General features: G+C 35.3%; 1 protein-coding gene across 3 annotated transcripts in view; it reads left to right on the top strand.

Annotated features, from left to right (window-relative positions):
* SPOCK3 (SPARC (osteonectin), cwcv and kazal like domains proteoglycan 3) overlaps positions 1-5236 on the top strand; it is a 164080-nt gene extending 158844 nt beyond the window's left edge. For 2 of the 3 annotated variants that reach the window (XM_014878569.2, XM_088163626.1), the window contains 3 exons: positions 348-410; positions 1957-2094; positions 3099-5236. In XM_014878569.2, coding sequence (XP_014734055.2) covers positions 348-410; positions 1957-2094; positions 3099-3268 — 371 coding nt within the window. In that variant the 3' untranslated portion in view covers positions 3269-5236. Of the gene's footprint in view, positions 1-347; positions 411-1956; positions 2095-2504; positions 3056-3098 lie in introns of those variants that run through there. The other variant, XM_088163625.1, reaches the window with a different exon arrangement.
* Positions 5237-14761: the final 9525 nt, after the last annotated feature.

Genomic DNA, 14761 nt, shown 5'->3' on the forward strand with positions numbered 1-14761 from the left:
GCTTCACAGTTGCACTGGTTTTTATAGACCAGTAAAAGTAGGGTGTGATAGAGTTACTATTTTGGTCTAGCATTCCTCGATATTCCAGACTAGTGACTAGATGCTCACTTGGAGATGAGTTAACTGGGAGTAGTGTTCTGCACAATCCATGGTGGTATGCAGATTCTCAGTTCTGAAGCTGTAGCAAGGTGTGGTAATTCTTTTGTTTCAGATGTGTGTGTTTTATAAGATTGGTAGTTAGAGTGACCTTACAAGATAGCAAACTGTGAAAATCCTGTGAAAATGTAGTCATGTGCTTTCTGTCCTAGATACTGTGTAACGTATTTAACATCTTTTTGTCGTTTTAGACCCACCTTGCCAGACAGAACTCAGCAACATTCAGAAGCAGCAAGGAGGAAAGAAGCTCCTAGGTGAGCCATAGATCATTCTTTTGAAGGTTTTATTACTTACATAAATAACCCTAGTTAAACAGCAACACAAAATCAATATTAATCCAATGAAGATAGACCACAGTAAATCTCAGCAACAAAATTTATGAAATTTTTGAAAGCTATTAAACTTGGTTTTATTACGTTACCTACCAAAAGCTCTTACATCTGTTTTATTACCCTGATAGAAGGTACATTTTTACAGTTACAGAGGGGACAGCATAAGGTACTCCTAAAGCAGTATTTGTGCTGATCCTTTAACTGTAATATTCTGTAAGTAATTGAAATCTTTGTTGTGAATCAGTTTATACTGCATCACTATTTCTGAAGTGTAAAGTCTTCATTTACCACTAGCCACTGTGTAAAAGCTGCAATAAAAGGCTTGGCCTGAAGCAGTCGAAACTGTGTTTCTCATAAGGATGGTTTCTAACAAGAACGATACACTTCAAATGCTTTAATAGGAATATTATGTTCCTTGTGGTCTCCAGTTGGAGATTCAGTGGATTATTGAGTTGTAGGCAAATCACTGCCTCACAAAATAAGCCCCTCTTGTACGTATAAATGCAAATTTAGTATTAATATTTTATAGTTTTTTTTGTGGTGGGTTCTGCTGCATTTGTCTTCTGTGGTGGAATAATTAAATGTTAGTGTGTAAATAAGTGGTTTGTACAATGCATATTAAACACAACTCCTTGTAGCAAGTAGTTTGTTAGTCAGGAAGTCTGGCCCTTACTATTCAGACTTGTTTGTACTCTACAAATGATAGAACTTCCCATTCAGGAGTGGGTCCTACATTTGAGCCTTTTTCACCAGGATATAGTGAAAATCTGGACTCAGATATTCAGGGAGAAATATATATCATTGGATCAACAAAAAATTCAAAGGAAGATCTCTCGCTTTATTTGTTGAGATCAGTCCAAGACTGATGTGTGTTATTTTCCTTCTCACATTTCATACATTCAGTCACTTTGAGTCAACTGCATTTAGCACTACTAAAGCAGTCAGTGTAGAATCTGAAATGATGAAACAGGAAAAGTGTGGACACACACATTTAGAGAGCTAGAGAATTACAGCTTGGAAATTCTTTTCAGGCCTGGATTTCTCCTGACTCTCAGGTCCATTCCCAGGCTGACAAGCTGACTACAGCTTCAGTTAGGGAGGAAGTCTCCCAGGGTGATAATATGGTGAAAAACAGAGTGGAATTCATAATAAAGATTAACACCTGGTGTCTTTCCTGTGGGATACATCCTGAGGTACTGTCCCAGGGATGTTTTTCCCAGTTGTCCAATGAACTACTGTCCTGTCCTAGCTGCATGTAACACACTTTAAATACGGAATGTCCATACAATGAAGTTGGCCTTTTTTCCCAAAGAGGTCCGTGTGTGTTGCTGTCCTTTCTCTCTTTGCAGCACAGTAACCACAAAAAAAGGTAGTTGCTTTCGTCTATAATTGTGATGTTGGCCAAGACATGGACTTCAATATACTTATTCACCATATCTATCTATCTATCTATCCATCTATCTTGCAGGGCAGTACATCCCCTTCTGTGATGAGGATGGATATTACAAACCAAGTCAGTGCCATGGAAGCCTAGGGCAGTGCTGGTGTGTGGACAGATATGGCAATGAGGTGTCAGGATCCAGAACAAATGGCGCAGCAGAATGTGGTAAGTTAAGAACCTTCTGTGGTGTTTGGTTTAGAGGTGTTATTCCCTTTGATTGCCAGCCAGGTTAAATTTCTTCAGTAAGAAATGTGGGACTAAACTACATGGATTTTGATACAAAGCCCAACAAATTACAATTTGTTATTGTTATTGCTTCATTAATTTTTGAAACTCCTGTCACTGTGTCCACTATTAATAGACCTCTTACATGTGCTTGGCATACTCTATATAAACCCAGGAAAAAATAATTTTCTAGAGCAGCATTATATAAGTCCCAGAATGTTTCATGAAACTCCTTTGGGTCATCAGCATGCAAGTGAATTCGATTTGACATTTTTTTCAGTTTATATTTGAGAGAATTGCCAAAAGTTTTTAGCACACTAAATCTTCCCTTATTTTTCCCTTCCCTACAGCATTGTGCAGCTTCTTCCAAGAATTCCCATGTCACCTTTATTTGATGTCCCAGATATAAAAGATGAAAAAAAATATTTTTACTCTTTAAAAAAAAAAAGTCATTTATGACTCCTTTCCACTTCTCCAACAAAAGAACATAGCCTGAAGCAGAGAGTAAATTGTACACAGTATTTGAGGTACAAGCTCAGGCCTATTATCTGTCTGATCCAGGATCATTTCTAGATAAATGGACAGTTTGATATAGTTCAAGACAATATGTAAGAAGTGAACAACACTCAGGGTATATTATCGGTAGTCCTTACTGTCATCTATAAGTTGTACTTAATTTTTTTCAGTTGTTCCTAGCGCTCATTATAGTTCTACAAATCTATTAAATTTGTCTCCTTTTGTTAACATTGAGAAGTTAATTCAATATTGAGGTGGATTTTTTATGACAAAAGAATCTTCATATTATTATATATTTTTTTATGTAACACTCTGTAGTTGTCCTGAAAGTAACTATTCTGGTGTACCTTTTGTATGATTATGTAAAATATACTATAAATACGTAGTGTATCTTGTGAGTCTTTTCTATAACTGTCATACCTTTTTAGCTGTCGATTTAGAGACTTCAGGTGATTTTGCCTCTGGTGATTTCCATGAATGGACAGATGATGAAGATGATGAAGATGAAATAATGAATGATGAAGATGAAATTGAAGATGATGATGAAGATGAAGGGGATGATGATGATGATGACGATGATCATGATGGATATATTTGATAATACTAAGAGGTCCATATGTTGTACCTTTCTAAATTTCGCAAGATGATATTTCATAAAATCCCTTTGCTCTCCAAGATCAAAAGGGTTCTAACAAATATGTATATTTTGTATGATTATTTCAAACATTGCAGCTGGAGTCATAGACTTTTTTTGTTTAAATAAGAATAATTATATCATGTGCTTTTGAGTTTTAAAATGCCGTTGCGCTGAAGAAAACACATTGGAATTCTAGTCTGAAGAAGAAAATGTTATGTGCTACTGAAAATATATATATGTGCAAAACACACTAGAAAGCCAACCAATCTCTTCAAAATTCTGTTGAAAAGATATTTGCCCTTATTTGGAACCATGCATGTCCTCTTCAGAATGCATACTGTGACTTAACTTCAGTTCTGTCAGTGTTTGAGGCCCTGCAATTGTTCATTTAATGAATCAGAAATGTATTACAGTTGAAAAACATTGGTGCACAAGTAGCATCTCAACCAGCCTTTAATTAACCAAAGGTATTGAGAAAAATCAGGAGGGAAAACTCTATCAAAGTCCTCCTTTGGGTTTGCATTTGTAGTTACGTTTTTGTTAGGAAATGGCTAGATTATTAAAAGGATTTTTCAAAAGCAGTAACATGGACAAGTACCAATTCTGTAATTCTAAAATGTTCTTGTCCTTCCTTTTTTTGATTTCATGTCAAGGTCGTATAAGCTTTATCATTATTTACTTAAACATTGCTTCACCCTTTGTGGTTTCTCTGTATTTCTCTCTAATCAGACTAGCGTAAAATATTTACATTGGGAAAAATATTTGCTTAAAATTGTATTACCTTTATACATGACTGTATTTCAGAGTATTGTCACTTGCCCCGAGGTAGTTTTTAATAAATGTATAATGATGCTTTTTATTTTCTTATTTCAGGAACTAGTTTTGCTCTTTATCTTAATTCATGTTGTTTTCTGTTACTAGTGCAGAAACTTATAGAACGTATTGTAAAGGTGCCTTGCAAAATAGAACTAGAGAGGTTTTAGCATGCATACCAGTATAGGATGTTAGGCAATAGCTAAGCACACCCAGTTACCAAATTAATACCAGTATAGGTACTGCTGCTGGAATGAAGAAAATGGATTATTTTAATTTTTTTCCTATTATTATGTAATTACCATTTGGTCCAGATTATACTTGTTGTGTAGAGTAGCACTTAAGATTTGACTGTAGAGAAAATTACTTTAATCACTGTATTTATGTTAGCATGTTAATTAATTGTGTAGACATTTTGGGACTCCACCGTCTTCATTCATATCCTATCTGTTTCTTTCTGCCCACAATAAAATTGACATGACCTGTATAATGTATTGCTACAGGTTGTATAATTTAAAAGTGAATCACTGATTTCCCATCATTAATAAAAGGAAAATCAGATTCTTATTTGAATTAATTTCTACACAATAAATATTAAATCTAATGTTTATCTTATGTAATATTGAAAAGTATAATGCATTTTCTTTTTTACTGTTTCTGTATAGTTTGCAAAATAAAAACTCTTGTAACCAACCTTTGGCCAGTATAGACCATCATTTTGACTTTTTACATAGTCTGAAATTTAGAATCAGGAAGAATTAATGTTTCAGATGCATTTTACCTATTAAAATATGTATTTATTTGAATTAAGCCATTAATGTTTTATTTCTATTAAAAATATTTGAATAGGGCAAAACACATACGGAGCTTCTGTTTTTCCGTAATTTCCCTGATTTTTCTATAGCTTTGTTATGTACTTTTATGACATTGTCTTCGTTACATAGTAAAGAGACTTCTTTTCAAGCTGTCATAATTTGCGCGGCATAGTTGTGTTATTTTCTAAAATAAAGGTAGTTAAGAGTTTACCATTCTGATAGTGGGATTTTGTCAGAGAAGTTTCTTATGACTGAAATTCACTGATACATAAACTGATTTTAAATAAAGAAGCTAAAGAAATAGTGTTGTCATTATTGGCTGATACAGTAAGTACTGTTGTGGGGAATTTTTTGTATGTGACAAACTGAAAATGCATTTCATTAAAACTTATGATATTACCAAAATTAAAGAGAATTCATAATGTGTTTTGTCTAAAGGGATTACAGTATGAAGACCTTTCTGAAAACAGCTTCATGCAGAAGAGCCTGAAAGAAGTTTATATTCTTTATTCCCTGAAAATTCCCCACTGAACTGAAAGAGAATAGTAGGTGCATTTTAGTCCCTGAGTATGAAAGCTACTTAGCATAAATTCAGAAGTAAGTCAAGATAGTTAAATCCACTAAAGAACAGTGACAGTGGGGAATATGGATAATTTGGGATGATTTTTGTGGTCCAAAACTAAACCAGCAATAACAAAAAATTGAATTGTTACATATTCCTGAGGAAAAGCCAGAGAAGAGACTGGTACAGTGCAAGTCTTCCTTTGAAAACATCCTTTAGTTTTGTAAAAGATAGGTAACCGTCTATGGATTAGTACCGTGGTGTTGCTTTCCTTTCATGATACCAAAGGAACTGGAAACTGCTTCACTGTGCACTTTTTTCCCGCAGTAAAGAAAGGCAGAAAATCAGGAGCAGCTAGAATAAATAAAGGCAAAGGCTGATAATATAAATGTACTAAATACTTAAACTATTCAGAAGGTTTTTTTCTGCTTTCCATAAAATGCAAGAATTTCCACAGATGTCTGTCCTCATGACGACAGTCATGCAGAAAGCAGTCGGGAGCCCTTGACTATTTTTACAATGTTGCTGTCATTCGTTGTTTTTTCTTGATCTTCGAGTTCTGCACATGTATTTATAGATAGGCAAAGATCATGATACAAATTTGAGGATTTTCAGACACAGTGATTATTCCTTGTGCTCTTCTGAGAATGTGTGAAATTGCAAGTTTCAGTTTCATTGAAAAGTAAGGAATACAAAGCTAAATGCAATAAAATATTATGTAGTCTTTGAAAGGAGTATTTTGGGTCGAGGCACAGATGTGCTTAGTTTAGAAGGAAATTAATTAGTGCCATTAGTTTGCTGATACGAAAATTAGATTATTGTACAAGACTGAGGGAGATGGATCATAATGATAGTAGAAAAGTTTTTGCCTGATTTGTGCATATGGACAAGAACTGAATTTCCTTTATTCTTACTTAAAAATTCCACTGCCCAGGTAGAATAATAAAAGTTTATCAGGATGTGGATTAGCTTTATGATTAATAGGAAATTAAAGTCTTTTTATTTACAGATTCTCTGTGAAGGCAGTGAACATATTTCTAATAACTAAAAGCTTTTGAAAACTGGATTTAAATAAAGCCCTGGCAGCACAAATTTATTTGAAATACTGTAATTCTTTTTACTGTTTTTGCAGCTAATTTATCTATATTGGTTCCAAATCATTCACAATTTCATTTCAGCGAGTGCAGTGGACACTAAAGTAGTTTGTCAGCAAGTTCCTGTATGAAGAGAGATTGGTATTAACATGAAGAAAAATGCAATGGATTGGAAGAATCTCTAACTTAACCAGGTACCACTGGGTGAGTAATTAAAATACCAAGTTTTAAAAACCTCAGCCACCTCCTGAAGGCAAATACAATGCTGGATATGCTGAATTAAACCTTTTGTGACAATTGGATTTCTGTTAACAGTGTCTCTGTACTTGCTGTGCGGGATGGGTACAGTTTGCTAATTTGTTAATTCATCCAGTAGAAATTACTCTGAAGTTAAGGAACCAGAGCAAGAATGGGAAAAAGAGTTGCCTAGCCTAAAAGATGACACCTCCACTCGAATTTTATGTTGTGTTTCAGATGCTAATTGAATCAAATCCTGAAAAAGAGACTTCTGCACAGTATATGTTCTCCTTGAAGGTGAGTTTTACAAGTGAACTTTGTGTGCCTATTTTTAAAGAGAATCTCCATGCTATACTGTTAGTAATAGTGCAAGACATTTTACATTTTTTCATCAGCTTTCCACACAACTCCATAGAGAAATCTGATTAAAACTTCAGACAGGGATATGCACAAATCTGGTGCTCATGCTTATAGCCATTTTTACCAAGGTGGTTGAAATTTATCAGTTAAAATTAAGATGAACAGAGGGGTCACTTGTTCACCCTCTCTGCCCATAACATTCGCAGCTGTTTTATAAACTCATGGAGCATCCTGCAGTCTGCTGTATTTAAAATGAAAAAAAAAAAATGCTATTACACATCCTTCCAAGTCAGGTCATTTATTCTGCTCATCAGGCAAGTGTAGTTTCGAAAGAGCCGGCTTTACCCAGCACAAGGCACTGAGAGTCTGCTCTAGAGGTCTTGTCATTGATGTCAAATACACATTTTTGGGAAGACTCTCCCTTTTCATATTTTATTTATTTCACAGACTTATATACTGACATGTTTCTGTGAGAATGTCTGCTGGTCTTTGGTCTCTGTGAAGAAGAGGAGATTGGATCTCTTCTACTCTAAATGCAATGCTTCTGATTGATTCCATATGGCTGAGGAGGCTGGAAGGCCACAAGAAAAAGTCTGGAGTATAAGAAGAGAGTATTTGCTATTAAAATATGTTGATTTTGTATGAAAGCTAGCAAAGATTACTGCGCTTTTCACTTGTTTTAAAAAATGCCTGGCAATGGCAATGTATAGGAAGAATCCAGTTTTGCAGTCATAATGCCATGAATATTTTTCCTTGTTTCTTAAGAAAAATGTAGTTCTTCGAATACACACAGTAAGTCACATTCGATTGGTTGTTTTCATTCTGCAAAGTGTCTTCAGAACTTGTTCAGTTTTATTATACTTCTGTAGTAAATTTATTAATGCACATTAATTCCACTGTGCTGCATTAGTGTTAAGGAACTGAAACATGCTTTAATACAAAATCTATTGGGTGAAGTTTTTATTTGCTTTTTTGGTATGAGCTTTCATTACTGAAGTAAACAAAACTTAGGGATGATTTTACAGATGCCACCAGTAAAATCCAAACCAATTCACCCAAAATAAAAAATTACTGTAAAAACCACACTCAGTTCTCAGCAAGCATACATTTTAGTATTGAGTATGAAATGGTTAAAACTGGCTTAAGAATTCTTATTGCTGTAACATCTGTGGCAGTTACCTGAAGAAAACAAATGTATCTGTAGGAAGTTTATGTACTTATTTTGTGTTGGGAAGTTTTGTATTAGTATGATGAAGATTTGTACAAAGCTAGTGTGTCTGTGCAGTGTCATCACTGTGACTAATTGTGACCCAATGGCTGGTACCAGTTCATAGGTTAGTGTAACTTGGAGTATGCACAATGTGAAATGACACTGCAACAGCACAAGGTGATGGTACCAGCCTGTGTTTCTTCATATGCAAGTGAACTTGTTTCCTCAATTTCCTCATGTGTTTGGAAACATAGACTAGTTTCCAGTGAAAGACGGAAATCAAATGTTGAGCAGGACTACTGCCTTCAGCAGTAAGAACTTTAGGATCTATCCCTAGAAATCTTGCCCAAATATAGGAAGGAGGCTCTTTTGAAGGCACAGCAGCTTCAAATGCATGATTTAGATTGGATTGATTACTCTTACTTTTGTAAAGAAAACCTACCTATAGTTTTAATTTATGCCTTGAAAATGTACCTGAATATAATGTACCTGAATATAATCTTTACTCATGGGAAGACAATGCCTAGTTAGAAAAAAAAACGAAACAAAACAAAAAACAACCCAAGATAGTTATGCTGAAAATAAAGCAAGTTCAAAGGAAATGAAAGGCAGGAGAAACATTAGAATGTGACAGCATTAGGACAGCATCTATGTATCTGGGTAGCTGACTGATTCTGTCATTGAATTAAAAAGTATGTGGATTCTAAGTTCATTGCTCACGTTGCTCTTTCTCCTCATAATTTCACCACATATGTTTTTATTAGTCTATGTAGCCTTCTACATGTCTTCACATCAGAAATTAAGTATAATTATTATATTATATATATAATATATATAATGCTGAGATGAGTTAAGTTCCCACAGTGGCATCTGTAGGAATTGCACCATTAAGCAGCCCAGAAGCTGAGGATGTTACTGACACATTAAGTCATTCCTCAGAAGGAGTTTTATAGCAGGTGTTTGTCCAGATGTACTTTAGTATATCCATTACAAATGCTTGACTCAGTACAAGGAAGTGCCCAGAGTTTTTGTTTATATAAATGGTAATTTACTCATATTCTGACATAAAAGTGGAATAATACCATTGACAGTTGTATCTCTAGTCCATTAAGAGCTTGATTTTCATGTAGTGGAAATGGTGTTACTGTTTTATCTCTCTGCGTAGGTACTTTCATTTGAATCAACAATAATAGCAGAAAAAGTATTGTCTTCTAAATAGATTTCCTGTATCAGTTTTGTAAAGATAAAAAACGTCAGTGTTGACATAAGGGATGTCTTAAGGCCAAAAAGGTAATGAGTAGATCCCCTAATTTACAATTCACTCCTGTGATTCATAGATCTGACTTTCACTAAAAGCACTAGCTGCCTGTTTAGCTGTTGTCTGGCCGTACTTAGAATTCAATGATAATGCAAAAGTGAGTGAAAGAAGCTCTCTTTTTCCCCCTTTCAAATCTGTAACACATCTGTTGCTGTTCATTAGAGGTCAATTTGTATTAAATTGTCTCCCATTCCACTGCTTCTTAAATACTATTACGTAACATTGGGGGAAAAAAAGGCCTAATCATCTTCAATAGCAGGAATGAAATTGCACAAAATTCCCATTATTTGCTGCTCTATGGAGATAGGTCTTTTTCTTTCTGTGTGCAGACAGGAACCTTGCAGTGCAGCCCCTGTGTCCTTTGAGTGAATGGTGCTGTCATGAGTAGAGCAGGGTTTTGGAAAGCTCTGCTGCCTGTCTAGTTCATCTGTGTGCTGCCCTCCCTGATGCTCAGGCTGTGCTGTGAGCTGGCTGCAGAGGATTTATTTGGCTGTGCACAGACTGTGTTTGCTGAAGGGGAACTGCACGTGCCTGCTGAAGGGCTTTGTGGCAGTGCTGCTGCTCATGCTTGCCCAAGTGTGGTGGAAGAATGGGAAAGATTTTTCTCTTTTGGCATAGTGAGGTTATACAGACTGGATAGTCCTGCAGCATGGCCCCTCTAGTGTCTGTACTTCGTCTTCACAAAAGTATTTGCTCTGTCAAGTGTATCGACTTTCCATTTCTCCTGGTCGTACCAGCCTAAGCAGCATAGTCAGCTGCTTTTCCCTACCATTTTATCTATCTCAAAAAGAAATAAATACTGTGCTTGTGAAGTTTGTTTCTATTTTTTCTAAAGCGTTCTTGGTTCAGCTCTTGTTTAAAAAAAAATTATTCTAAACAGGAGAAGCAAACAAGGCAGAAGTGTAAAAAATAGTGAATTACTAACACAGAATTATGGAAAAAAGTAACATATTGAGGGTGAGAAAGCCTCACACCACTCTTACTCGTCCTTACTTCAACGAACAGCTCTTTGTGATCTTTGTCTGCATCAATCTGTAGCCAACATTTAATTTAAACACTTCTGGGATCACACTGGCTCATGGAGAAAATGTCCGTAAATTGTCAAAGCTACATTTTTCTCATGGGAAGAAATTCCAGTCACTCTCCCCTTAAGATGGCGATTGCAATGGATAACTCTCAACATGTGAAAATTTTGAGAGTTTAATTCACGTGTTAATATGCTGCAGTATAATTTCTTCCATTCCCTTGAGTTCTTTAGGACCAATTTCACATGCCACAAAATTTAATCATCAACTCAGTATAAGAATACCAGAGCATCTAAGATGTGATGCATTGAACCAAAGGAGCTGATGTCCACTGAGCTTTGCCTTTACCCCATGGAAGACCATCCCACAGCTGTGATTTAGTAAAGGTACATTGCAGTGCTCTCTAGCAGACACTACAGCAAAAAGTAAAGAGGGAAAAAAATGTAAATGATTAGTGGTTATGATAATAGTTAATGTTTCTCTTTGTCCCCTACAACAACATGTTCTTCAGGATATGGTCTATTTGTAGTGCTAATTTGGCCCTTCCCTCTGAATCTTACCGGACCAGATACTGACTTTAGACAAGGTACTGTCACTTCTTCCCTGAAATAGATTCAGAAGGTCAGCACATGGACTAAACACACACACGTAAACAAAAGTATCAATGGCCATTAATGACATCTATAAGACTGCCCAAAATCAATTTCTATAAATATGCTTCTAGGCATTGCTCAGGTTTATTGGTTCATTGTTCCAGAAATCTAATCCTTTTTCAAACTATGAAAACATATGGTGGATCCTGACTTTCCTTATTGAAGCTGTTGAAAAGAACCAAACCAGAACTTTTTTTTTTAACACATTCCTCCTGACCTACAAGTTGGCCTTCAAGTGGCATCTTCTTAGCAGGATCACAAAGCATTCAACACATGCTCTGAAGAATTGGCCTTGCCTACAAAAAGAGCAGGTATGACTTTTAATTGTATATCTTCTTACTTAGCTAAACTGTAATATCTTTTTCCCATTTTGAAATGTGATTTTAGTGGTCAGACTTCTTTTTCTTTGTGAAGAGCCTGATCGTTGTTCTACTCTCTTAAGCTACTATCTACTGAAAATTGTCACAGCTAATAGATGTCTGCTGCTTAAATAAATTCTCCATGCATCTACATCTATTCTATACATTCATTTTATCCTTTTTGTCACTGAATTCCGCTCTTCTAGGAATTACAGCAGCAGTCAGGAGGTTCCATGTTTGCTCTTGGTCTCAGTGTTTCATATGCTCAATAGATCTCTTTAAGCAGAAGACTCTTCACATATGATTTGTGCAGCAGCAGATGGCCTACTTCACATTCCTTGAGAATTAGCAATTGACTCAGAAAAGTTTACACTATTCTTTTCCCTCTTATACTACCTCTTTGCTGTCACACTTGTTTCTTAGGAATGTTCCTTGAAAGGAGGCTTATTTTGTGGAAATTTGCCAAATTGATTATAAAAGTCCAAATAATCAGGTTGTATGTCTTGTTGACTTTCATAGTAAATTCTTCAAAGGAAAACTTAGTGATAGGCAAGAGTTCTTGAGGGGCTTATTGCCCTTTATTTGTCAAACAAGACTGGGAAACCCACATCTGGATCCTCAGGGAAAAAAATACTATGTGACCTATTGGCTGGAGTTGGTATTCTATGTAAGAGTTACACAGAATCCCAGAATGGGCTGGGAATCCCAGGTTGGAAGGGACCGCAGTGGTCTGGTCCATCTGGTCCAGCCTCCCTGCCCGAGCAGGGTCATCCCAGAGCACATGGCACAGGATTGTGTCCAGATGGTTCTTGACTATCTGCAGTGAGGGAAACTCCACACTCTCTCTGGACAATCTGTTCTGGTGTCACCTGCACAGTAAAAATGTTCACACACCTTATGTTCGGATGGAACTTCCTGTGCATCAGTTTCTGCCCATTGCCACTTGTCCCATTGCTTGGTTTATCCTACCTAAGGATCTCATCCAGCAGTATTTTTAAAAATGGATGTAAAAATAGTGAGCTTTCTTTCACCAAGGGTTTTGACATTAATAGCATTTGACTGACATAAAAGAGTCACTGATAATTTACTGTAATGTGGTTGTGAGGAAAATGACCTTTATAGCAATTCAAATGTAATTTTATTTTACAATGAGAAATTATTTAATACTGCACCCCTGTTAGAACCTAGTTTTTTATGTCAATCCTGGTTAAATGTTATTTTCAAATTATTTGAAACTCATTTACTTAATTTTTTTATTACTGGGTAGAAAGTAATTCATGCCTTTTTAACTAAGGCAGTTTTAAGAGATTTTTTTTTTATATTTCTTCCTTTTTTTTTCTTTTGTTTTTTTCCTTTTTTTTTTTTTCCTAGAGAGTGAAATGTATAGATACAAAACCTGTATCTCATAGTTACTTTAATTTAATTTAAAATTGCACTTGCCACCACCTGCCAAATCCCATAATGGAAGTAGTATAATACCATAGTGACTATACTAGCAGTGTTGTAACTAACAAGAATTTATTGTTAAAGTTGCTAACACTAGTAAACACTGCAAATCTCACCTGGAAACCTTCTCATACATTTTCCAGATCTAAATTTTTTTAAGAGCTGCCAAAATTCTTTCATCTGAGAGTCAATCCTCAGAATTTTGTCATTTGGCATCTGCTTGTTTCAGATTAAATATGTTTCCTCAGTGTGCACAGTGTGTATTTAGGGACAAGGCCAAGTTCAGCTAGGGTCGAATCCCATTTATGTCCCCAGAGGGACATAAATGGGACATTTCCCCAAAGTTTGAGTTAATTGTTTTAATTGTTTATAAGGAGCCTTTCAGACTCCTTATTTTCTTTGGGGACTTACTTATAAGACCAAATGTGTCTATTTGTGACAGACAAGAAGGATTAGTACTGCCTTTAGATGTGCTCTTTTATATGCATTTTTCAGAAGCTGTTTCCTCTGATACAGGACTCTATCCATGAAATAATTTTTAAATTTCCTTTAAACATGTTTGTTTGGGCTTTTTTCCCTTTTTGTGTCTTCCATTTCTGCATTTACTTGGTGGCTTGAAGAGTAGTGGCCAAAGGTGTTTTACATGGTAGTGGTGATGTTTTACACTAGTTTGTTCTTAGGATTTGTGCTGTCTTAGTAGTCCACCAGAAATTAGTGATTTGGCATGTAGGTATTTAGAAAGATAGTATCATTCGACAAAAGTGTCACTAAGTGTCTTCCTGCACTTTACAGATTTAGGTATTTTTAATATGCAACCTCTGGGACACCAAAATTTATCATCTTCATTTTTGAGGGTAATGTCTGAAACTTTTCAATGTAATTAAAATATTTTCATTTTATTTGATATTGCAAGGTTAGGATGAGAGATATGATTAATGCTATCTGTGAAAACAGTGTGTAATGAAATTTTCAGTGGACAAAGTATATTGCTATGGTTATTGCTTCAGAATGGAGTTCATTCTATGAAGGGTGGATTCCAGAAAAGCTGTGGTAGTGACTACTCTTGGATGAACACTGGATGACAGAACTAAGGGAATATTACATGCATATGTTTGCCAAACAGAAGATAAATTTTAACTTCTGCTTACAAAAGGATGATCATAACTCCTCCATTGCAATACCCAAACAGGAAGGCCTTGTTTCTTAAGAGAGAATTGAATAAAAAGAAATAATTGCAGTAAGTAACGTTTTTATTATATAGCATCTGTTCCAGATTTTGGTAAAATTTAGTTACATAATTTCCCATTCTGCTTGTAACATGTGCGAAGTAGTGACAAGTGTAAGTATATTAAATATTATATGTGTGCTATGCAATAATTTGGATAAACTTATCAATGTTCTATTTGTATTTAAATTCTTCCCCTGTTCATATAGACCACTAATCTTGTTAAAATCTTAATCATCAGCAATCTTGACCCTAATAACAATTTTTTCTTGGCAAAAATTTTAGATTTAGTCTTCATTATAAATTTAAAAATGAAAAACAAAACATAATTTATTTT

The sequence above is a fragment of the Sturnus vulgaris genome, chromosome 4, assembly GCF_052056855.1.
Source record: "Sturnus vulgaris isolate bStuVul1 chromosome 4, bStuVul1.hap1, whole genome shotgun sequence".
Taxonomy (NCBI): domain Eukaryota; kingdom Metazoa; phylum Chordata; class Aves; order Passeriformes; family Sturnidae; genus Sturnus; species Sturnus vulgaris.